The following is a 25,909-nucleotide window of genomic DNA, read 5'->3' as shown; positions in this document are numbered from 1 at the left end:
TGATATTGACTATTTCATGTCTATTAGCCATTTAGATTTGATCTTGTGAAGTTTCTGTTCCAGTCAGTCTCTGAGCTGGTTTTCCTTTGATTTATCTTTCTCAGTGATTTATAGGAATCATTTATATAGTCTGGATAAAGTCTTCTATGGTAAATTCTTTTTTTCTTTAAAATTGTTCATAGGTGGAATGAATGGCTGAATTACGATATATACATTCCTGATCTTCCTCGTGCTGCTCGACTTTGCCTTTCCATTTGTTCTGTTAAAGGCCGAAAGGGTGCTAAAGAGGTAAAGTATCAGAAAGAATAGAAATATTCACTCCTAAAAACCCCTGAATATACTGCTGATTGAATTTTTCAAGAAATGGATATTTTTTCCCTTACTTAAAAATTAATAAATCAAACATTTAAAAATAATATATTTATTTAAAGATGAAAAGTAGAGCTTCCAGAATTTATATTATGATGAATATGTCCTCAGTTCATACTGATAAAACTTTTAATGTGCACAGTACAGTAACTACACGTAAATATGTCGTTTGCTTTGATTTATATTTCCCGTTTATAATTTTTAAAATATGTGTACTTTCAAATGGGGAAAATGAAACTACACTTGGAAAAAAATTAACGTGATTTGTTATAGATACAATTTAAAAGGCAGTTGTTGAATTCTCCTTTCTGGCAAAGAAAAGTATTTTGAAATGCATTTTATAATTTAATCTACAGAATAGTGAACATTTCTCTGTTTCTTAAGGAACACTGTCCATTGGCCTGGGGAAATATAAACTTGTTTGATTACACAGATACTCTAGTATCTGGAAAAATGGCTTTGAATCTTTGGCCAGTACCTCATGGACTAGAAGATTTGCTGAACCCTATTGGTGTTACTGGATCAAATCCAAATAAAGTAAGCTTTTTATTATCATAAATTAGATTTTTTTTTCTTTTTTATGTGTGTGACAGTCAAGTATAATGTGTATAATAACTTCTGTTCCATCTCTTAGGAAACTCCATGTTTAGAGTTGGAGTTTGACTGGTTCAGCAGTGTGGTAAAGTTTCCAGATATGTCAGTGATTGAAGAGCATGCCAATTGGTCCGTATCCCGTGAAGCAGGATTTAGTTATTCCCATGCAGGACTGGTAAGGCGAATTGCAGAGTTTTCCTTAAGTATCAGTCATAATCAGTACATTTGCATCCTACTTTTACTCTTTGAATGGAAAAGGTTTCATGTGTTTTAGTTACACTAGCATTAGTATTACAGACTCTAGAACAGTGTTGCAATAGAATACAATTCTGTATGCTAATATTTTTTCTGCAGTCTGCTTCTTAGTTTAGCCTGCCTCATTTAACAAATATTTTATTTAATACTGACTACACATATATATTTACTACACAGCAGGTTGTTGTTCAGTCACCCAACCATGTCCGATTCTTTGTGACTCCATAGACTGCAGCATGCCAGGTCTCCCTGTCCCTCACCTTCTCCTGAAGCTTGCCCAAGTTCAAGTCCCTTGCATCGGTGATGCTCTGATGCCCTCTTCTCCTTCTGCCCTCAGTCTTTCCCATCATCAGGGATTTTTCCAGTTAGTCAGATCTTCACATCAGGTGACCAAAATGCTAGAGCTTCATCTTCAGCATCAGTCCTTCCAGTGAGTTTTCAGGGTTGATTTCCTTAAGATTGACTGGTTTGATCACCTTGCTGTCCAAGGGACTCTCAGGATCTTTTCCAGCACAACAGTTTGAAGGCATAATTCTTTGGTTCTCTGCCTTCTTTACGGTCCAGCTCTCACAACCGTACATGACCACTAGGAAGACTGTAGCCTTGACTAGACGAAACTTTGTCAGCAGAGTGATGTCTCCGCTTTTCAACACACTGTCTAAGTTTGTCATAACTTTTCTTCCAAGGAGAAAGCATCTTAGTTTCATGGCTGCAGTCACCATCTGCAGTGATTTTGGAGCCCCCCAAAATAATGTCTGTCACTGTTTCCATTGTTGCCCCATCTATTTGCCACGAAGTGATGGGACCAGATGCGTGATCTTAGTTTTCTGAATGTTGAGCTTTAAGCCAACTTTTTCACTCTCCTCTTTCACTTTTATCAAGTGACTCTTTAGTTCCTCTTCACTTTCTGCTATAAGGGTGGTGTCATCTGCATATCTGAAGTTATTGATATTTCTCCAGCAATCTTGATTCTAGCTTGTGCTTTATCCAGCCCAGCGTTTCTCATGATGTACTCTGCATATAAGTTAAATAAACAGGCTGACAGTATACTAGGTGACATACTCCTTTTCCTATGTGGAGCCAGTCTGTTGTTCCATGTCCAGTTCTTCTGTTGCTTCCTGACCTGCATACAGATTTCTAAAGAGGCAGGTCAGGTGGTCTGGTATTCCCATCTCTTGAAGAATTTTCCATAGTTTGTTGTGATCTACACAGTCAAAGGCTTCGGCATAGTCAATAAAGCAGAAATAGATGTTTTTCTGGAACTCCCCTGCTTTTTCGATGATCCAGCGGATGTTGGCAACTTGATCTCTGGTTCCTCTGCCTTTTCTAAATCCAGCGTGAACATCCGGAAGTTCACAGTTCACGTATTGCTGAAGCCTGGCTTGGAGAATTTTGAGCATTACTTTACTAGCATGTGAGATGAAGGCAATTGTGTGGTAGTTCGAGCATTTTTGGCACTGCCTTTCTTTGGGGTTGGAATGAAAACAGACCTTTTCCAGCCCTGTGGCCACTGCTGAGTTTTCCCAATTTGCTGGCATATTGAGTGCAGCACTTTCACAGCATCATCTTTTAGGATTTTAAATAACTCAACTGGAATTCCATCACCTCCACTAGCTTTGATCGTAGGGATGTTTCCTAAGGCCCACTTGACTTCACATTCCAGAATGTCTGGCTCTAGGTGAGTGAGCAGACCATCATGATTATCTGGGTCATGAATATCTTTTATGTATAGTTCTTCTGTGTATTCTTGCCATCTCTTCTTAGTATTCCTTCTGCTTCTGTTAGGTCCATACCATTTCTGTCCTTTATTGAGCCCATCTTTGCATGACATGTTCTCTTGGTATCTCTAACTTTCTTGAAGAGATCTCTTAATCTTTCCTGTTCTATTGTTTTCCTCAATTTCTTTGCACTGATCACTGAGGAAAGCTTTCTTATCTCTCCTTGCTGTTCTTTGGAACTCTGCATTCAGATGGGTGTATCTTTCCTTTTCTCCTTTGCCATTTGCTTTTCTTCTTTTCACAGCTATTTGTAAGGCCATCACATCCACTAGTTTTATTGACTGCAGTGCTTCATAAGGTCCATTTGACTTCACACTCCAGAATGTCTGGCTGTGGGTGACAGGTCACACCATTGTAGTTATCCAGTTCGTTCTTCCATGTGTTGTTTTGGTCTCTACTTGATCTTGACACAGTAGATACCAGGTAATAAAGCTGTGACCTGAAGAGACCTCTACTGTTTATAGTGTGCTGGTGAAGATAGGCCTGAGACTGGTAAAAGCAGAAATACAAGATTACAAATTATGCTGAGTGCCATTAAGGAAATAATAGTGTGTCAAGAATAACGAACTATTTGGGGTGAAAGGATAGTGTATCTTGGGCGCAGGAGTGACCTCTCTGGGATAATAACTTTGAACTTGAAACCAAGGTGTACATGTGTTGTTAGCTGGGCCTAGAAGCAGAGGAAATAGCATATCACAGTGGTCTATGCTGGACTTCCCTGGTTGCTCAGTGGTAAAGCACTCAAATGCCAGTGTAGGAGATGCAAGTTCGATCTCTGGGTTGGGAAGATCCCTGGAAAAGGAAATGGCAACTCACTCCAGTTTTCTTGGGAAATCCTATGAACAAAGGAGCCTGGTGGGCTACAGTCCCTGGGGTTGCAAAGGACTTGGACATGACTTAGCAGCTAAACAACAATAACAACATAGTCTCTGCTATTAAGCAGTATATATAAAATGGAGTTTAAATATTGATCTGTTTGTCTGATCTTGGCTGTAGTTTTACAACCACAATGTAACTGGGTTCAAGGATCATAAAGTCTCCCTTATTTTTCAAGGCAAAAGTGTCATTACTGAGAGAATAGAGTATTTTTGTTCTTTGCTGTCTCTTTTCCCAGGTTCCTAATTTGTCACCTTTTTCTTTGGCCTAATTAAAGATTATAGATAGACCATTCAATGAATGTGGGTCCTGAAACATGCCTACCCCCAGTAATAGCGCACCCAGAGGCAGTCTGGAATCCTACACTTAGAAACTTTATTAGTTTAACTTTATTATTAATAGTTGTGTTCTCAGTAAGGAGTTTACCAAACTTTTGTAAACAGAATAATAATAGTGATAGTAATCTTCCAATCTGTGTACTTTCAAAGCTATGTACAAAATGTTTTGTTAAGTAGAAATTAATTTAAAATCATTTCTGAATTCTGTCATTTACTACAAGTACAATTAGCTTTTTTGACATTAAAAGGATTCTCTTGCTTGAAAAATGTAACCGCTACTTTGTACATTTAATTCCTTGAATATATTTAACATATATTAAGTGCTTACTATGTACTAAATGCCATTCCAATTACTTTTCACATATTCCCTCATTTAATCTTAAAAGTAGCCTCAATGAAGGTAGGTGCTATTTTACCTCCTGAAGTGAAGTGAAGTCGCTCAGTTGTGTCTGACTGTTTGCTGCCCGTGGACTATAGCCTGCTAGGCTCCTCTGTCCATGGGATTTTCAAGGCAGTAGTACTGGAGTGGATTGCCATTTCCTTCTCCAGGGGATCTTGCCAACCCAGGGATCAAACCCGGGTCTCCCGCATGGTAGGCAGACACTTTACCATCTGAGCCACCAGGGAAGTCCATTTTAACTCCTATTTTACCAGAACAGAAAAGGTTTAAGGAGTTTAAATAAGTTATCCAATGTCACTGTTACATAAGTATTAAGTCTCTTGCTCTTAACCATTCTAACTTAGATAAAAAGGATAATAACCTTGATTCTTTAATTTTGAAATTAAGCATTTCTCTAAAATGTCTGTTAACTCTATCCAATTAGTTATACCTATAAATTAACTGAATTACTGGAATTAGGTCACATACTTGAAAACTCATTTATTTCCTATTTTATTCATATTTTAGTCATTGAACTCAGTTTGCCACAGCCCATTTTAGCTTTTGAGTTTCCTTTTTGAGCAGTTCTAAGTTTTTTAAGGATTGATATTTTATGACATTTTCTTCCTAGAAGAATTTTTTTTTTATTTCAAAGAAAAACTGTTTATTTTTGTAATAGAATAAAACTGATTCTGTCTTTCAATTACCATTGGATCTATGGAAAACGTTCATAAATCTAAGTAAGATACAACAATGGGATTCTTAGTTTTCTTGTATCTTAAGACATTTTACTATTTAATCATTATTCATTAATTAATTCCAACTATGCTAAAAATATATATATAATATGGAAATATAGAAGGATAGAATAACTAGGATGATACAGTAGTGAGGTAAGTCATCACTTTCACATCATCCTTCAGTCTTATTTCAATGCTCAATGTTTTCCATCATCTTTCCAGATGCATAAAGAAATCTGCAGACACCATCTTTAGTCTTTTGTTTTGTTAGTTTTTAGGCTTTCATTGAACACTGTTAATAATTTAGAATTTTCCCCTTTCCACTCACAGTGGCAAAGAGAAGAAAACTTGACAGAGAAAAATATTTCACAAGTATTAAATCAGAATTTGAATGCAAAGAAATGGATAATAGTGCTTTAAAGCAAAGTTTCTCAACCTTAACACTGATGACATTTGGGGTCAAAAATTCCTTTGCTGTAGGGACTGTCCTGTTCATTACACAATGTTTAGCAGCATCCCTGGCCTCTATATATGGGATGTCAGTAATATCACCACCACAACTTGTAACAATCATAAATGTTATGTGTCCCAACACTGTCAACGGTTCCTGGGAGGTAGATGGGACAAAATCACCCCAGTTGAGAACCACTACTCCAGACTTAAATGATGATGTTAAAAGTGATCATATTAAGTGAAACATCAGATGACACTATCCTAGATGAATTTTCTCAAACTCAAGAGACAGTGAGTGAACAGTGTATCTCCAAGGACAAAAAATGACTAACTCAAGTTAGTCATTCTGCAGCAATGACTTTATCACACAATATGTCTTAGTAAGAACCTGGACCACAAAAAAATTAAAAAATAAAAAAAAACCTGGACACCACATCTTTTCCAGTATTCTTTTTAACTTTTGTGATGTTGTGCACCAAAATTTACTTTGTAAGTAGCTAAATGCTACTGGAAGGAAAAAAGTAATGTAGAAAAGTTTTAACTTCTTGGATTGATTATTCTGATTGATATCTGTAAGTATAAAAAATAGAAATGTTTTGCACTTACGAAGCAAAGATATGGTTATCTTCTCTTCAAAATTATGAGTCATCAAAGTTTTCAAAAGTATTGCATTTTAAAAATGCAAGTATGAGAAGAAAAACCAAAAGTAATGATAAGCTAGAACTTAGGAGATACGTATTTGAAATCTGGAATCAGTATTCACAAGATGGATATGTTTCAGGCTCACACAGGACAGTAGATTAGCAAGTTTGTTGCATTCAACATATGTTGCCCATTTTGGATTATAAATTTGTTTTTACTATGTTTAAATTCTTATTAAGATGTCTATTGTATTGTGTATACCATATTTTATTCTTCTCTAAATTATTAAGTAAAAGAATAAGAGTCCGTTGGAACCCAAATGATTAATGTTAATGACTACTTTTTCTGATGAGTTGAAGGTTAAATATTTATTCTTTTACCTGGACTATTACAGTAGCTTCCTATCTGGTCTCCCACTTAACCCAGAGCAGCCAGAATAATAAAATTATAAAAGATAAATCAAGTATTAAAACAGTATTTATCCTGTAAATAACTGTCACTAAAAGTAAAATCCAGACCTTTTACCCTGACCTGCAAATTCTCCATGCTGTGACTGTGGCCTCCTGTCAGTCCTCGCCCTCACCTGCTGGACTTCAGATGCACTGGTCTGCACCAAACTCTTTCTGTCCGGGGGGCGCTTTGACTGTTTCCTTCTTCTGCGGTAATCTTTCCCTGGTCTTTGTGTGGATGGTTCTTTCTTGGCATTTGAATAACAAATTAATGTGTTCTTAGAGGCCATTTCTGAACACTCAGTCTAAAGTAATCACCCCGTCCTTCTCTGTCACATCACTCACAGCATCTGTCTATGTTGACTCTCCAATAGCTTTATTTGTTCATTTAATTTTCCACTATAATAGAGTCTCTGTTAATACAGGGTGTTTTACTGTTTTCTGAGCCCAGCAGTAAGAATAGGACCAAATTACACAATCCATGTATTAAACATTTGTTGAGCGAATATGTGCCAGTAATATTTTGTTATGCTGTTGGATAAATTAACAGTATTTAAATATATAAAAACCAGGGGCTCCCCTGATGGCTCAGATGATAAAAGAATCTGCCTGCAGTGTAGGAGACAAGACCCAGTTTTAATCCCTGGGTCAGGAAGGTTCCCTGGAGAAACAAATGGCTACCTACTCCAGTATTCCTGCCTGGAGAATTCTGTGGACAGATGAACCTGGAAGGCTACAGTCCACAGGATCCAAAGAGTCAGACACAAATGAGTGACTGACACTTTGACTTTTTAAATAAAAACCAAGTAGCATGGATGTCTGCTTTCATCTTTAGCCATTAGGAATAAATAAACCCATCCTAAATGGCATGTGTTTTTTATCATATATTAATGTGTTCATAATTAATGTGACTAATATATTTGTATTTAAAGGGAATAAATACATTACTTGGAATCTTGGAATTACACCAAAAGTTATGGTATTTTCATTTTAGTTTCCAAAATTCAGTGTGTGGTATTTTAAAGTGGGTTGTTGTGTTTTGTTTTGTTTTGTTTTGTTTCCTGTTTTCCCCTTATTTTTACTTTTGAAATTGGAAAATGTTGCAGTGATTATAAGGATATATTTAGGCAAGGGTTATGAAAGAATTTAAACTAGTTCTCCCCTATCCCTGAAAATAAAGTCTTATAATGAGAATAAACTTTTTCAACAGTTAATAATCAATGTAAAGTTTATTGAAAGTTAATCTTTTTTTGCAGAACACTCATAAATCGAGGGAGAGGGTTAGGAAATATGACAAAGAAAATTATATAAGATGTTACTTTATTTTACAGAGTAACAGACTAGCTAGAGACAATGAATTAAGAGAAAATGATAAAGAACAGCTCCGAGCAATTTGTACACGAGATCCTCTATCTGAAATCACTGAGCAAGAGAAAGATTTTCTGTGGAGCCACAGGTAAGTGTTAAGATAGAGTCTCTATTTTTTCTATTTCACAAGACTTTGGCTTGATCTTGCCATGTTTCTGCCGTTACCTATTAGAGTAAATCATAATTTACACTTATTTTATTATAAGCATTATCCTTTTTTAAATTATGGATGTAGATCAGTATTTCTAGAAAATCATGATGCATTGGTACTAAGCTTGTAGATTGAACGCTTTTTTAAAATTCTAAATCCTTAACATGACCTTTTCTTAGATTTGGTTTTTTGGTTTTGTTTTCAAATAAAATTTTAAGATCCACCCCCCAAAAATACCTGTAGTTTTAGACCCATTTAATTGTGATTTAGTTAGCCTAGATATTTTCCATTTTTAAGAGTTCCTTCCATTTTTCATATTTTCTTATGCTTCCTGAAAGTAATAATGTAATCTCCTATTTTTACTTTTGAAGAAATTACCCTACAGCTTGGTATGTGTACACTGGTTTATTAAATAAAGTTGCAGTGCATTTCTGCAGAAAGTCCATTTAAATATAAGTTTTGTCCACTGACCACAGTAGAAGTGGGAACTCTTCCCATGGTTCATGATTAATAAGAGAAACTACATAAAGAATGTTATAAATTCATAATTTTTCCTAAGTAGTTGTCCTCCATTTGGATTTTCCTTTTGTCTTCCATGCCATTTATAACTGTCTATAAATATATATAGGTGTAGCTATAGTGTTAAACAAAGATTTGTTTTGATTTTAAGAAAGGCTAGTCATGGTAAGAAATTTTTTAAATGTTTGGAACTTTTTAGAGATTGCATAGTTGAAAAGTTAGACATTTAGGTCTTTTGGATAACATGTAAGAATGTTTTTTATTTTGTCTTGTCTTTTCCACATAGACACTATTGTGTAACTATCCCCGAAATTCTACCCAAATTGCTTCTGTCTGTTAAATGGAACTCTAGAGATGAAGTAGCTCAGGTAAATGCATGTTTGAAATTACTGAATAACTGTTATACAAATTTGGTATGTCGTTCAAATTGTTTTCTCTCAGAAAATCTGCATAAGTGTAAGAGATGAAATAGACTGTGTTTTAAATTAATTAATAATGATGTATTAATTAATTAATACAGATGGTCCTCAACTTACCATAGTTCAACTTAAGATTTTTTGACTTTATAGTAGTGAGAAAGTGATATGCATTCAGCAAAAACTGTTTCAAATTTTATATTTTGATCTTTCCTCAGGTTAGCAATATGTGGTAAAATAGTCTCTCCTGATACTGGGCAGCAGTAGTGAGCCACAGCTTCAGTCAGCCAGGTGATCATGAGGGTAAACAACCAGTATCCTTACAACTAGTCTGTACCCATACAGCCATAATAAAATAGGCTTTGTGTTAGATGGTTTTGCCCAACTGTGGGTTAATATAAGTGTTCTGAGAATGTTTAAGGTAGTCTGAGTTAAGCTATGATGTTCAGTAGATTATGTGCTAAATGCATTGAGCTATTTTCAACATATGATAAGTTTATCAAGACATAAGCCCATTGTAAGTCAAGGAAGATCTGTGTGGTAAAGAAAAATACCGTTTATGTAACTTTCACTGAAAAAATTAATTAGAATTAAACATTTTAAGCACTGAGTTCATCAGGGGGGCTTTTATCTAATTTTACAGTGAGAAATTAAGACAGTGTCTTAGAGGGCTCATTCACAACTATTTTTGCTTTTTAAATATAATTTATTATCTCACTCATACACAGATGTACTGCTTGGTAAAAGATTGGCCTCCAATCAAGCCTGAACAGGCTATGGAGCTTCTGGACTGCAATTACCCAGATCCTATGGTTCGAGGTTTTGCTGTTCGGTGCTTAGAAAAATATTTAACAGATGACAAACTTTCTCAGTACCTAATTCAGCTAGTACAGGTAAAATAATGTAAAATAGAAAAATAATGTTTTATTTTAAATCCATGCAATTTCCAAAAAATGCTGTATTAGCTGGTTTTATACTTTTGTAAAAATCAGTTTTATTAACAGGAGTATCTATTTTCTTCCTAAAAATTTTTTTCTTTAAATTCAGCCGTGAAGAAACTTACACTGATTGATGTGGCTTTGTTTTTATGTATGTTTTTACTGACATAGGTACTAAAGTATGAACAGTATTTGGATAACCTGCTTGTGAGATTTTTACTCAAAAAAGCATTAACTAATCAAAGGATCGGTCACTTTTTCTTTTGGCATTTAAAGTAAGTAAAATTATTTTTCCATTTAATTCTTTATATAAATATTACTTGTATTCTAATGTATAATGTATATATGTATTAATATATACTTCTGTATTATGTATCTACTATTGTTTTTGTTTGTCCAGAAGAGTTTTCCATACTGAAAGTATATTGTACCAGTGAACTTTCTCAGCTTTTTCTCTGTAACATTAAATAAGCAGTAAAATTAAAACTAAATTTTATATAGGAATGAGAGCTGAAATATTTTTAAAGACTTTGATTCTACTTTAAGAAAAGTAAAATTTGCTAGGTCTAGATTAATGTTGCAATTGATTTCACTGTACGTGTGGATTAAGATATTCCTTAACCCTCCCCCCCCCCCAAAAAATCTTCCCTTGGAATGCAGAGCAATAATGATGAAACCTTACTAGAAAATAAGATAATTAAGAACAAAAATATTTTGCAGGATTGATATATCTACTACACAAAGTTAGAGGTCATAAACCATGCATGTTTTTATAAATTCAGAAACAGATTTATAATTAACATGTTTTTTTTTTAATGTTAAATCAAAAATTGAATCTGGAAGCTAGGTTTAAAATAACTTATATTCAGGCACAGTACAGAAAAGGGACATATATGTCAGAAGAGTCAAATAGTGTTCACTGAGTTCTTCATTCCCTCCCTGTTCGTTTTATTATTTTTCTGCCTGATTTCCTTTTTTCATGTTTATATATTTTGTGCTAAGAGTAGTAAATGAAAGGTAGTTGAAATAAACCTAAAATTCTAGATTTTTAAAAATTTATACTTTCAGGAACTACCTGAAACTCTTTTAATTGTTTTGCTCTTAAAAGATAGGTTTTATAATTAGTTAGTATATTAGTTAATATTAGTATGATTATAACATTTTTTGAATTTGGAAAATGGGTTTTCTTATTTTCATACAAAAGGTTCTATGTATACTCATTTACAGTTCTCTCTCTCCCTCCCTCCCTCCCTGCCTCTTTCCCTCCCTCCCTTCCTCTCTTGCTTTCTTGTTCGCTTGCATTGATCTTTTAGATCTGAGATGCACAATAAAACAGTTAGTCAGAGGTTTGGCCTGCTTTTGGAGTCCTATTGCCGTGCATGTGGGATGTATCTGAAGCACCTTAATAGGCAAGTTGAGGCTATGGAAAAGCTCATTAACTTGACTGACATTCTCAAACAAGAGAAGAAGGATGAAACACAAAAGGTATGTGACTCTCTAGTGTGTTTTTGAGACTCCTTCATTGCAGTAGAGCAGGGTTATTTGAGAGCCCAGTATATATGCCTTAGAATTAGGCAGTTTAAGATTTTGATCCAAGCAATGTAATGTTAGACACATTATTTAGGCTCTTGAGATTCGTTTTCCAAATCTATAAAATGAGGCTAATACATTCTTCATAGGATTGATGTGAGAATTAAAGCAAACCAGATATGCAAAGTACCTATCATAGTCCCTAAAACATGGAAGATGCCCAGTAAATATTAGTTCCTTCCTCTTTACATTCCTTTCTCTTTTATATAGCCCTTTTTAATATTCTTTTCCATTATGGTTTATCACAACATACTGAATATAGTTCCCCATGCAGTACATTAGGACCTTGTTGTTTAGCCCTAAGTGTTGAAATTGATTTTTCCTTACTCTGTGTCATTTCTTTTCTGTTAGTAACGACCCTGAAAATGAGTGAAAAGAAATTTAGTTCCTGTATTTCTAAGTTTAAAATGGACTCATTCATGCAGTGAATAGCTCGCACATTCAAGTCATCTACAGTCTAACTTAGTGTAACTTGGTGTGACTTTACATCTTGTGCAACTTAGTTACACAAGATGTAAAGGTTTCTCCTGACCTTTTCCTCCTCCTTATCCATTAATCAGTCCAACACATCCTACAGTAAAAAGTGAGGCTATTCCTCACTTCTAGGGAAATGAAAAAAAGAAAATTCCAGTTTATTAGGCGGTCCCCAAAGGACAATGTAAATTAGTAGTACTGAATAAATTTTTTCAACACTAATATAGCTTGAAAAGAAACAACTTTAAAAGAAAGTTAGTGTATTAATCTAAATATCAGTATGTAACTGAGTTGATTTTATTGCAGTTGTAGTATGTAAGTTCAAATATAGGTTACTAGAAAATAATTGTACTGTTTTTGCTGCTGGAATTGTGAGTGAGAGGAAATTAGACTGCTTTGAAATAATAAAATTTATTATATTGTAATTAAAGTAAGAAAAAAGAAATTAGATACTAAATTTGTAAATTTATTCTTCTAAAATGAAGTTTTCATATGATTGGTTGGCTGTGATACAGTAGACTAAAAAAGTGATTGAAAAAGGATGTTTCTTTCCAGCTATGTACTAGAACTTAGTAGCATGAGACTTTTCCCAACAATCTCCTAAACCTTCTTTACTGAACAAAGAATGTGGTGTTTTCTGAAAAGCTTAAAAGTCAGACTATTAAGCTAAGCTAACATGATGTCTCCATAGTTTTTCCTCTAGAAGAAAGATCCGCCGACCTTTTCTTAAAATATCAGATAGTAAGTATTTTAGACTTGGCAGGCCACACAGTCTGTTTTAACTACTCAACTCTGCTATTCTAGTGTAAAAGCAACTATCAAAGTGAATAGATGTGACTGTGTTCCAATGCAGTTTGACTTAGAAAACCAGGCAGCTGACTTACAAGCCATAGTTGACCGTGCTTTGATCTAGAGCCAAAACATAGCCTCTGTCAGGATACAGTACCTTCTTATAGGGAGGTAGCTCTCACCTCTCTGCCTGAGTTGTGCTGCTCTGTGTTATAGAATGTTATAGAGACCCTTCTAGTTAGAATGCAGCCAGTCCAGGATATGGATTCAAAAATTACACACTAATGAGGCTCCAATGGGTAAAAGATACTAGCAGTTAGTTTTACCTTTTATCAAGTCAATTTCTAATCATGATTATGCTTATCTATCAGGTACAGATGAAGTTTTTAGTTGAGCAAATGCGGCGACCAGATTTCATGGATGCTCTCCAGGGCTTTCTGTCTCCTCTAAACCCTGCTCATCAGCTGGGAAATCTCAGGTAAGGAACTTTATTGGCAGTTTTATTGATATATTTAAACACATATGTTCTCTGCAGAAAATCTTGAAAAAAGTCAAAATGTCCATAATAATCGTATTCAATAATATATGCATCTTTTTCCTTTTCCTACCCTGCAAAACAAGAGTAATAATATTTTCTTAAGTTCGGAACTGCATTTATTCAGAATGAGTTTTTACTGCTTTAACAATAGAATTTAAAACTTTCTATGGCCAGAATTTGTGATATCATTGGATAAGAAACAGAATGTAATATCTGTAAAACTAATGATATATACCTATATTTGTGGAAAATTCATATTCTATGTAGCAGAAATTTTTAAGCTTTTATGTATTTTTTCTTTATATGCCCTTAGAAATTATTTCATACATAAAACTGAGGAGAAAGTTTAAAATTGCTATAACAGTTCAAAAAGCTATACAGTATATGTATTTTGAAATAAATTGAGACTATAAAGAATAACAAAGCTAAGGTGCCGAGTAAAATTTTCAACTCTGTTAAAGGCTTGAAGAGTGTCGAATTATGTCTTCTGCAAAAAGGCCACTGTGGTTGAATTGGGAGAACCCAGACATCATGTCAGAATTACTCTTTCAGAACAATGAGATCATCTTTAAAAATGGGGATGGTAAGAGTATTAATGGACTTATGATACATGAACTTAGCTATATTTTTATACACAGGATATTTATGAACCATGAAGATTGTTGAAAGCCACTTAAGGAATATGCATGTGGTAAAATTAAGCAGATATCTTAACCTTTAGAATATGTATTTATGATTCTTGAAATGAAAAGATGTATTAGGTTTAGAATCAGAAGGCCTGAAAATCATTTTGCTTAAATGTATATCCATTCACTCCATAAATATTTGAATGCTAGGCCCTGAGGTTGTAAGAATACACAAAACAGAATCCATGCCTTCTTCGAGTTTATAGTCTAGCAGGGAAAAGAGAGATAATGAACAAATAACTAGAGAAACAAAACTACAACCTGGTAGATACAGTCTGCTAAGGAGTCATAAAAGAAGGTCCTAAGTCATTTGGAGAATAGGCTGTGGAGGAATATATTTTTATATTTTATATTCTATATACATTTGAAATATATCATAGATAGGTTTTCATTAGGAAATGACCTTTCAGCACTGAATTCTGTTAATCCAAATATTTTAATATAAACATTCAGATTTAAGGATTCAGAAAAATAAGTAATTTATATATTTTAATTTTTTTGTGAAATATGTGCGCACTTATCCTACATTGTTATACAGATGTTTTTATGCAGATACTTTAGAAATGGGTTAAAAACTCAGGTTATTGCTTCCTTACAGATTATTTTGAAGAGCAAATATAATTCTATATGTTTTCTGTTTAAAAACATTGTGATGATGTGATACTCAGATTTGTGCTTGTGGCATTAAGTGGTACTGTATATATTATTTGAATTTCAGATTTACGGCAAGATATGCTAACCCTTCAGATTATTCGCATTATGGAAAATATCTGGCAAAATCAAGGTCTTGATCTTCGGTAGGTAACCAGTAAGGCGACATGTATGTTGAAAGTTGTCCTGAAAAAGTAAACCATTAGTAAATATTAATTGTAAGCTATATTAATTAGAAAGAATATAGTCATATCTATAAACAAATGTATAGAGTAATAACTAACACTAGTTGAGTCCACTGTGGTCCTTTCCATTTGTCCTCTTCTTCCTTGGCTCAGAATGGCTAATGAGATTCAGCTAAGTTAGAACTGTCTCTGATAAGCTAGTAAAGACTCTGCAGTTGCCTCCATACTGTCACTAACAGTCTTCCCTTGGTATCTGCAGTGGATTGGTTCCCAGACGCCTGCTGATTCTAGAGTCCATAGATGCTAAAGTCCCTATATAAAATAGCATAGTATTTGCATAAATACTTTGTATACTTTGTCATTTCTGTATACTTTGTCATTTCTAGATTACTTACCTAGAATCACTAGTATCACTACCTAGTATCACTAAAGGCTGTGTAAATAGTTGCCTATGTGTAGCAAATTCAAGTTCTCCTTTTTGGAACTTTCTGGATTTTTTTTCCCCCAAATAATTTCCATCTGCAGTTTGCTGAAGCCAAGTAGCCAGAACCCACAGTTGGGGAGAGCCAACTGTATTTAGGAACAGGGCATAGGAGACAGGAGACACAAACGGCCCCAATTTTCATTCAGAAGTTAAGAATTTAAAAGAAAGTTTCTTTCATGGTATTAATTTTCTAATTCTAAAACTTTATAAACTCTTTAATCTTGACTCAAACTGCAAATTAGTGACTGTGCAAAAAAGCATCTGAAGTTAAGCTAGCTATATTATTGAAAAGTAAGATGGATCTTTGGAAAGTTGTTATGTCTTTTAACTTAAGTAAGTTTAAATTTAAAGTTTAATTTTTTAATAATAAGCCTTATAGGATTATGTAACCCTTTAGAAAATCCTTATTGGATTATGTAACCCATTATGTGACTATGAGCATGTTTAATAATAATAAAATTAAAATAAGGAAAGATGGTCAGGAGTACCACCTTAAGAAATTCCTATATTTACCAGAACAGATAGAAGGAAAGATCATAGAAGAAAAATGATCAAAAGGGTAGGAAGACCAGAGTAAGTAATTCACAGATCCCAGAAGAGGGGAGAGAGCTACAAACAATTTACAGTATCAGTTACTTCAGGAGTTTAAGAACATAAGGACTATGAAAAAGCCTTGAGATTTGATGATTCATGGTTAGTTTTTAGAAGAGTCAGTAGAATGGTAGGCACAGAAATTAGGCTACAAGGAATTAAGTGAGAAAGTGAAAATAAGTTAAACTATTACTCTTTTAGGAATTTAAGAAGTAAAGGAAAGATGGAAAGTAGCCTATGAGAACAACAGAGCAAGAAAAACCATACTTTAGTACTTAGATACTTTTTTCATTATCTCTGTAAATCTTCACATCTCTGTCCTTGAGACTACTTGTCCTTTTTTATATTCTGTGTGGTGAATGGGAAGTATCCCTAAAGCACTTCTGCCTCACGTCAAAGTATGCTTACATCAAGGAAAAAGCATTGGTTGGTTATTTGAGCTGTGAGGTAAACTAACTGCTTTTATCCTGGAACATCATTTTGACTTAAAGAACAACTAATAGACAGAATGTGGTTATTCAGACGTGGATGTTTGGCAGACATTTTCTTGAGCATGAACAATTCCTTGAGCGTGAACAATATGAGACTCTTCAGAGAGAACAACTGACAGCATTTGTTGTCAAGGATCAAATTTGAGCTTTCAAGCAAAAATTAGAATTTTGAGAACCTTGTATCTACTGCTGTGAGCTTCCCCCAAATTAAAGATTTTTCTGATGAGATCAGTGACAATGTTAGCACCTGTAATTTTTTTTTTCAGTTGATATAATGAAAAAAAGTACCATAATTTGAAAGATCTCCATATCTGAGTGAACTGTCTTCCAAATAATGTAGGATATTACTAAGTCATGTATGGGTAAACGTTCCATTCAGAGGCAAGATGAACAAATGGGTGGGTCTTCATGTTACAGAGTGTGAAAATGGTTTCACTTTCCATACTGCAACTTGAAAAACTATCACCTATCAAGTTTTAAAACAGTGTAAAAGAAAAATTATCTGAAAAGGCTACTACAATACTCCTTTTTCCAACTACATACCTGTGTGAGGCCAGATTTTCTTCATATGCTTCGGTTAAAACTTTGCATAAGATTGAATACAAAGGCATACATGAGAAGCCACCTCGGTGCTATTAAGCCAGACATTAAAGAAATTTGAAAAAATGAGAAACAATATCACTCTTCTAAGGGTTTTTTGTTTGTTTTGGTTTTTAAGGTTTTTCTTTTGTAAAAGATAGTATTTTTATGTAAAGAAATATAAATATTACTTTAGATGAATTAACAAATATTGAAATTTTTAAGTTTTAATTTCTAGTGTCAGTAGATATAACCCACATAAATAACAGCTCTTTGGTATCCTTGATGATTTTTAAGAGTTCAAAGGAGTCCTGAAACTAAAAACTTAAGAACTGATACCTTAAGGTATCATTTAGATGTTCATTAAACTTCTTTAAGTTCACCCATATTTTTAAAGTCATAAATGTTTATAAACTTTGAGTTGCCACAGTGATCTTCATGCTTAAGTACAGTTAAATGCTTTCACAGTTGAAGGTTACAGTAAATGATGGCAGATAATTTGAGGATTTTTCTAGGAATGTTTGTCATTCTGTAATAAAAGAAAATTAAAACTAGATTAAAGGAGTAAGGGTCCCACTTGACAAATTTGCACATAGAATATTCCTTTATTAGCCTGTTAAAATACTTGCTGTTTTGGGGAGCACCCTTCTATTTGCTAGACGGAATGCCACTTGATTCATGAATCTCCTAATGAAGCCAATTAGATCTTCACATTAAAAAAGAAAAAGATAAAATATTTGCTGTTTTAAAATCTCATCAACTAACTGCAAATGTCTTGATCCTTTTTCAGAATGTTACCTTATGGATGTCTGTCAATTGGTGATTGTGTGGGACTTATTGAGGTGGTGAGAAATTCTCACACTATAATGCAGATTCAGTGTAAAGGAGGCCTGAAAGGTGCACTGCAGTTCAACAGCCACACACTCCATCAGTGGCTCAAAGACAAGAACAAGGGAGAAATGTGAGTTTATTATCCTTTTCTTCTATGTTAATCCAAGTTTTTGATAGATAAAATTTTTAATGGTTGTATATATGTCAAGTTAGACCAGAAGAAAAAATTGTATTTACTTTGGAAAAAGGTATCTTCAGCCTTTGAAATGTTTGAGGTTACTGCATTTAAATGATCAGAATTGCTTATAATTTGGTGAAATCCAAGAATCTAAAATCTGTTTAAATTAACATTAAATTAATAAAAATTAAAATGAAAAATTTTACTCCCAATTCATTGTTAAAATGATTCAAAAATTTGACTTTAATGACACACTAAGTATTTTTTCACTATAAGAATTATGCTTTGGTCAGAGAATATCTAGAAGTTTTCTTAGAAACCTTTGATAACTTCAGAATCCTAAAGTTCATCAGAGTTTTGAACATAATTACTTCCTTCCCCTAATGTCAGTGATTGTTTTCATTGTTTTAATACAGTCTTTATTAGAGACTCTGACCAGCTTGGACTGGATCATTCTGTACGTCCATACTAACGCATGCTTATTTCTGTGTAGATACGATGCAGCCATCGATTTGTTTACACGGTCGTGTGCTGGATATTGTGTTGCAACCTTCATCTTGGGAATTGGAGATCGTCACAATAGTAATATCATGGTTAAAGATGATGGACAAGTAATAGCTTCCTCTTTTTAAATATATTGACATTCTTAAATTTACTAATTTGGGACATTGTATTTCTGCATTTGTCAAACTAACATAATTTCTTATTTTTGGAAGCTGTTTCATATAGATTTTGGACATTTTTTGGATCACAAGAAGAAAAAATTTGGTTATAAACGAGAGCGTGTGCCATTTGTTTTGACACAAGATTTCTTAATAGTGATTAGTAAAGGAGCCCAAGAATGCACAAAGACAAGAGAATTTGAGAGGTAAGCTGAAGAAATCAAAAGCACAAGCTAAAGAATTCTTGTTAATATGCAATTGATATTTTTCAGGCAATTTAAAATAATATATGTTGTATTAACATTGTAGCATAAACTGAATATTTCATGTGTTTATTGTGTAATGCTGTGAAGGAAATGGAAAGAAAAACCAGTTTAACTTACTGAATAGTTAAGCCCTAAAAAGGAAGTGATCTTTAAACTTCTTTGTACAGTAAGTTTTTCTTTACTGCTGTTTAAAAATTGGAGTCCACCTTCTCTGTATTAACAAATTATGTATAGTGTGCTACATACAATACTTTTTAGTCATACAGTGTGAGGAATTCAGTCAACCATGCATATCATGTTTGTTCATAATTCTTCTTACCACCTTATGGAGTATCAGTCTATCTGAAAACCTTAATGTACTTTTAAAAACCTTTTATAAAATTATCTTTTATGTATAGCTCAGTCCTGGCCCTAACCTAACTCTAAAGGTTTTAGTATAGACCAGTTCATACATTTAATAAATCCTTATTCTATTCCTAATATGCCAGGCATTATTTTGGGGGTTGGTGACAGCAATAAACAAACTTCTTATGGACTCATAGAGTTCACATTCTAGTGTCAGGTCAGGGAATAGAAAGTGTTGGTAAGAGAAATAGGGAGAAGAATGCTATATGTTATAGTTTCGTCTAAGAAGGCCTGTATAACTATGTGCATTTGAGCAGAGACCTGAAGGTATTAACAGGATTTACTCCATACTGACCAAACTGTTCTTATTACTTGTAGGTTTCAGGAGATGTGTTACAAGGCTTATCTAGCTATTCGGCAGCATGCCAATCTCTTCATAAATCTTTTCTCAATGATGCTTGGCTCTGGAATGCCAGAACTACAATCTTTTGATGATATTGCATACATTCGAAAGACCCTAGCTTTAGATAAAACTGAGCAAGAGGCTTTGGAATATTTCATGAAACAAATGAATGATGCACATCATGGTGGCTGGACAACAAAAATGGATTGGATCTTCCACACAATTAAGCAGCATGCTTTGAACTGAAATGATAACTAAGAAACTAAAAGCTCAGTATCTGGATTCTATACTGCACTGTTAATAACTGTCAACAGGCAAAGACTGATTGCATAGGAATTGCACAATCCATGAACAGCATTAGAATTTACAGCAAGAACAGAAATAAAATACTATATAATTTAAATAATGTAAACGCAAACAGGGTTTGATAGCACTAAACTAGTTCATTTCAAAATTAAGCTTTAGAATAATGCGCAATTTCATGTTATGCCTTAAGTCCAAAAAGGTAAACTTTAAAGATTGTTTGTATCTTTTTTTAAAAAACAAAACAAAAAAAAAAACCCCAAAATATATAGAAATGATGGAGAAGGAAAAAGGATGATGTTCTCTTTTTGTCTTGCAAATGTTTTCTGTTTTGAAATATGGACACAACAAAACCTATTATTGCATTAGGTCCAAGTAAACTGGAGTTTGATGTTAAATTACTTTAAGATTGGAAAATAATGAAAATTTCTTATTTTTCCATTGCTGTTCAATTTATAGTTTGAAGTGGGTTTTTGACTCCTTGTTTGATGAAGAAAAATGCTTGGGGTGTAAGGGACTCTTGAGATTTCAACAGAGACTTTTCTTTTTTAATAAATCAAACCTTTTGATGATTTGGGGTCTTATCTGCAAAGTTTGGGAAGCAGTAACAAATGAGACCTGTTATAAGGTGGTATTTTGAGGTGTTTTTTTTTTTTTTTTCCTGGACAGTATTTACAAGAATCTGATTCTTATTTCCCAGGGAAATTCTGGGCTCCCACAAAGTAAAATAATCATCGTAAAGAATGAGCAGGAATAATTCTTGCTCCAGAATTGTACAGTATTCACCTTAGATTGACTTTTTTTTCTCCTTTTGCAATGAATTGAATACATTTTTCATGCATGTTTTCCAGAAAATAGAAGTGAGTATTAATGTTATTAAAAAGATTATTTTTTTTATTAAAGGCTATTTATATTATAGAAACTATCATTAATATATATTCTTTATTTACATGATCTGTCCCATAGTCATGCATTGTTTTGCACCCCAAATTTTTATTGTTTGTAGCAGCATGGTCAGCTTTTTTCTTGATCTGTGGGTAAGGTTCAGGCACTATCTCATACCAATGACTAGTATATAACTACTTAAGGAAAACACATTTAAAAGTTCTCCTCTTTCATTTTCTTCTGTTTTCACTTGAATCGCCCATCTTCCATCCTCTTTTATAGTTGAGAATGCCTCAATCATATGAAATTAGTTGCCAAATTAACACAATTTAGACTATTTTCCTAATTGCTTCACCCCCAACCCAAGTATGCTCATGAATAATACTTTATAATAAGGGGAACAGAAATCATGAACTTTTTACCTTTTAAGGCTATTTACTCAGTATCTCCCTAGTAAAATTAGGACCTTAAACCATTTTAAGATCATGTCCCATTTCCGAGTCATCAGGGCTCACTTTCCAACTTTATTAAATAGCATTTGAGCACAAGATACATTCTTAAACATTTTGAAAAACATTAACCCAGAATGTAGGGGCTCAGGCTAGTCATCACTCTACAATCTGATATTTTACTGAGTATTTGAAATGAATGATTAATGCCCTAGGAAATAGCTTTAGCAAATGTCCAGGTGCCACACCAGAAAAAGTGCAATAATTTACTGACAGTTTTCTAGACTAGGCTTATTATTGAAGTACAACTTTATGAAGAGTGCATATTGTATACAGCATCACTTAAAAATATCCACTTATGAAATCAGACCTATAGTAGAAGTCTTGGATAGTAAACAGGGACTCTAATACAGATACTCTTAATATTTGGCTATTTTAGAACCCTTAAAGGGCATAATTATTGAAGACTTAGGTACCTCACTAAAGTGTGTACATAATATTGCCAATAAGAAAGATTAATTTGAAAATTAGGGAAACTTCTCTAAACTGTCTTGGATTAGTTAAGGAGAATTTAAACTCTGTTTTAAGCAGGAGACCAGATAGATTCTTTTGCAGATATCTGAAGTTTCAAACTTGTTAAAACTTTGTGATTAATGTTTTTTGTCTTTTAGATTTATTCAGTTAATACATACTAACATCCCAGTATTTTCTGTATTAGGGATTAATTACAGGAACACTCAGTAAAATAATACAATTCTGAAAGAAGTTTTGATGGTGGAAACTGAGATTTTTAACAGAGAACTACTAACTGTGTTTTACTGAGTGCCAAAAAACCTTTGAGCTTCCTTGTACAAAGTTTATATAATTTTTGCATTTTTCACATCAGTCCAGATAGTCCCTTCCCATAGGACCTCTCTGCTACTAAAAGACAAGCCACATAGCTTATTTTATCCCAAATTTTAAGAGTTATTACAACCAAATTAATTCCATTGGATGAAATGTAGACAGATTCTATAAAGACTATGGATTAAGTGAACTAGCTAAAAACAAAGTATATTTCAAACATATCCAAGCAGAGTTTATGCAAACAACATTAAAAATAAGGAAAAGGGGGACAAGTAGTACTCAGAAGGCAAGGAACCAAAAATTGAATTAAATGTTACATGGGATGACTAGGATATGTTTCAAGTAAGTCAGTGATAATATAGCTACTTCCAGGTACTTCAATATCAGAGATCAGTTCCTATTGGCCAGTTTCTATGACCAACCGTCCTTGTCATTGAATGTGGTATAACTGACTGTTGACTTGACAGGTTCATTTGGTCATTTGAGCAATATTTCCTTTAATGACTATTTTGGAGAAAAGAAAAATAGGTTTAAAGAAAATAAAACTTAATTTAAACACATTCTCGCAAGAAATAATCAACTATTTGAAAATCATGCTTTAACTTTTTATCATATTTTCAGCTATATAAAATCATTTATTTTGAAGACTTTCAGAATGCTGTTAATTTGAAATCTGTTAGTCATGTTGTAGAATTTGGTTTTTTAAAAAAGATGTTTCTAATTGGATTTTTTAAAAAAGAATGGAATTTGGTCACTATTTTATGATAGAACCTAAGCTTTTTGTGGTTCTTAGTGTCCTCTGTAAAACTTAGTGTCGAAGTAATCAACTTTTGAGGTTTTCCCTTCTAATCTGCTTTATATTACAAGCCCTTTAGGAAATGGGAACCTGGTGAATATATAATGAATTGTAAAATATTTTAATGTGTAACTTTTTCAACTGTGAAACTATGACTATTGGTTTTTTGAAGAAAACAGCTGCTGATAAAGTATTTTGTGTAAAGTGTAGTTCTTATTAATCAGGAAAATAATCAATTACTTGATTAGAATGTATATATCCTCTTGGATTTTATTTTAAATGGATTGGTGATTTTCACATAGGTAAAACACAGTCCATCTGTATTCTTTTTTCATCAAAAATCTAGTGATTTGGCATTTATTTAAAAAAATTTATGAGCTGCCTATGTATTTTAAAGGCACCATGGAAATTTCACAGTACATAAACTTGGATTTGTTTCTTAATGATTTATAAACCCATTTAATTCATATCCTGATCAATAGTCCATGTTTGCCACATTTTGAAGAAATGTAATTTCCAGCATTATTTTAAATATAGCAAGTTAACTATTTCTGAATGTTATAAATTCCTTTTGTTTCTATTATCTGCACAAACTGCAGACCTGGGCTGGACCCACACATTCAGAATCCATCTTAAAAATTGATTCTGATGTCCAAGGCATCACTAAAATATTTCAGTTTAAAGACCATATGTGGTGTTAATGGATTGTGGTGCTTCTACTATTTAAAAACAACTTTCATACTTCAGATATTTTTGAGAGGGGAATGTGAAGGGAGGGGGCAGAACAAGGAGGAGTTGCTTGAATGAGTTACACTCTTCATATCCGTCCTGCTTGGATCGGGCACTAAGAAGGCTGAAAGCTGTGAGAGTATATTGTGCACACCATGAGGGAATTAATTCTTCATCAAGGATGGGATTGTGAAGGCTGAACTATATAAATCAGCACTGACAAAATCTTCAGATAATAATTCTTGGTGATACAGAATAATACAGCTGGGCTGTTTTTTAAAATATAAAGACAAACCATTTTTATTTTTTAATTATCACATTAAAAATTGTAAATGTATCTTATGTACCATGGCCTGGGAAGCCTTTTTTCTTTTCTCTTAAGAGTTATTTTCACTTTCTGAAAAGAATATAGGGTTCAGCTCAAGATAACTATGGTCCTGATAAAATTGGATAGGTAACTCTACCTCAGAAGGTTAATAAGGAAAAAAAGTAGATGAGTCACAATTCAATACTTTTGGCTCTGATATTACAGAAATTTGCAGAGCACTGTATTTTAGATTTATAAAGTCAGAGTTGGCATGTCCTGTTTTTAATGGCATTGGATACATTTAGAAAAAAATTGGGTTAAAATTTAATCATTGCTTCAGCCATTTGGAAAAGGCAGCAGTGCTAGGACGTTCATGGTACTAGGTTCCTGAATTTAGCATTTGAAATTAATTTTTTTGTTGTTGTTGTTAGTGAAATTGATGTGTGTATATTTGCAGACATTTATATTTGTATACACAGTACTTGCTAACCCTAGTCAAGAGACATCATTTATAAAAGGTGTAAACATCAAGGTTCTAAAATTCAGAAGAGTTGAGAATCAATCAGGAGTTTCCCAAGTTGGGGTGTTAGTTTTTACAAGCTTACTTCGTTCAAGAACTTCACTTGAGTAAGGGTTTGCACTTTTGGTCAATGCAGCACCATTCCTTTTGCTTGGTTTTAGTTATGTTCATATTTCAGCCATGCTAGTTAGCATGAAGAGATAGTTATGAGCCATAAGAAAATCTTATGACTCAATTTTTACACAACTACATTTAAGAGTTTTAGCAACAAAGAAAAAATATCAGTCCACTGTACATATTAGCATAATGGGTAGCTGGTTTTTACTACCAACAGTTGACTCCAGTCCTCCTGTTGGTAAGTATGGGAAGGATAATGCATTTTGTAAGCATTAAGTTTATGAATCTATCTAAAATATTATTTAATCTCTCACTATAATAATTCTGTGGTTATGCTAAGAGCCGTGTATATTTCTGGTGATTCTTACTTTTGTTAATCCTTCTAGGATAGCAAAGAGGCAGAACCTTCACTGTTCTATTATTTTCTCAGAATATCTTTAATAAGACTAACCTCTTTAATTCTAGTGCAGATTTCCAAATGTGGTCACTAGCCATTGATTTCGTAAGAAAAAAACTCTTATCAGATATATATTCCTATTGGAGAGCTTGGCCTTCATGATTTCTAGAAATGTTTTTGGCTATGGAACCAAACTTTCAAATGCAGTTAATGTTTTCAGTGTGGTTCAGTCCTAAGACTTTATTTCCGTTGAACAAACTCTAAAAGAATGTATCCTTTTAGAACATAACACTTCAACATCTTAGGAATGTGACACCACCACAGACTACTGACACCTCCAGTGTAGACTTTGGAAGCTTCAAAAAGGAGCTCCCATCACCCTCTTTACCCCCATTTATTGTCACAAATCTATTTATCTATATTTGTCTTTCATTGAGTTAGAGTCCTGTAGTATATCACATTAGTTAGGAGGAAAATATTTTAAATGTTCTTTTAATGATGGCCCAAAAAAGTATTTGACACAGCAAGTGCATGTGTTACTGTACTGAGAAT

At 33.5% G+C, this 25,909-nt stretch overlaps 1 protein-coding gene across 1 annotated transcript in view; it reads left to right on the top strand.

The window, feature by feature from the left end:
* PIK3CA (phosphatidylinositol-4,5-bisphosphate 3-kinase catalytic subunit alpha) overlaps positions 1-22,792 on the top strand; it is an 83,319-nt gene extending 60,527 nt beyond the window's left edge. Inside the window, exons 7-21 of the mRNA XM_069559434.1 lie at positions 183-288; positions 754-906; positions 1,004-1,138; positions 8,205-8,329; positions 9,198-9,279; positions 10,056-10,220; positions 10,437-10,540; positions 11,579-11,750; positions 13,490-13,596; positions 14,118-14,239; positions 15,061-15,139; positions 18,114-18,284; positions 18,826-18,943; positions 19,049-19,200; positions 19,984-22,792. Coding sequence (XP_069415535.1) covers positions 183-288; positions 754-906; positions 1,004-1,138; positions 8,205-8,329; positions 9,198-9,279; positions 10,056-10,220; positions 10,437-10,540; positions 11,579-11,750; positions 13,490-13,596; positions 14,118-14,239; positions 15,061-15,139; positions 18,114-18,284; positions 18,826-18,943; positions 19,049-19,200; positions 19,984-20,254 — 2,062 coding nt within the window. The 3' untranslated portion in view covers positions 20,255-22,792. The remainder of the gene's footprint in view (positions 1-182; positions 289-753; positions 907-1,003; positions 1,139-8,204; positions 8,330-9,197; positions 9,280-10,055; positions 10,221-10,436; positions 10,541-11,578; positions 11,751-13,489; positions 13,597-14,117; positions 14,240-15,060; positions 15,140-18,113; positions 18,285-18,825; positions 18,944-19,048; positions 19,201-19,983) is intronic.
* Positions 22,793-25,909: the final 3,117 nt, after the last annotated feature.

The sequence above is a fragment of the Ovis canadensis genome, chromosome 1 (genome assembly GCF_042477335.2).
Source record: "Ovis canadensis isolate MfBH-ARS-UI-01 breed Bighorn chromosome 1, ARS-UI_OviCan_v2, whole genome shotgun sequence".
Classification (NCBI taxonomy): domain Eukaryota; kingdom Metazoa; phylum Chordata; class Mammalia; order Artiodactyla; family Bovidae; genus Ovis; species Ovis canadensis.
The sequence above is the reverse complement of the archived record's forward strand: the minus strand, read 5'-3'. Positions and strand labels throughout refer to the sequence as shown.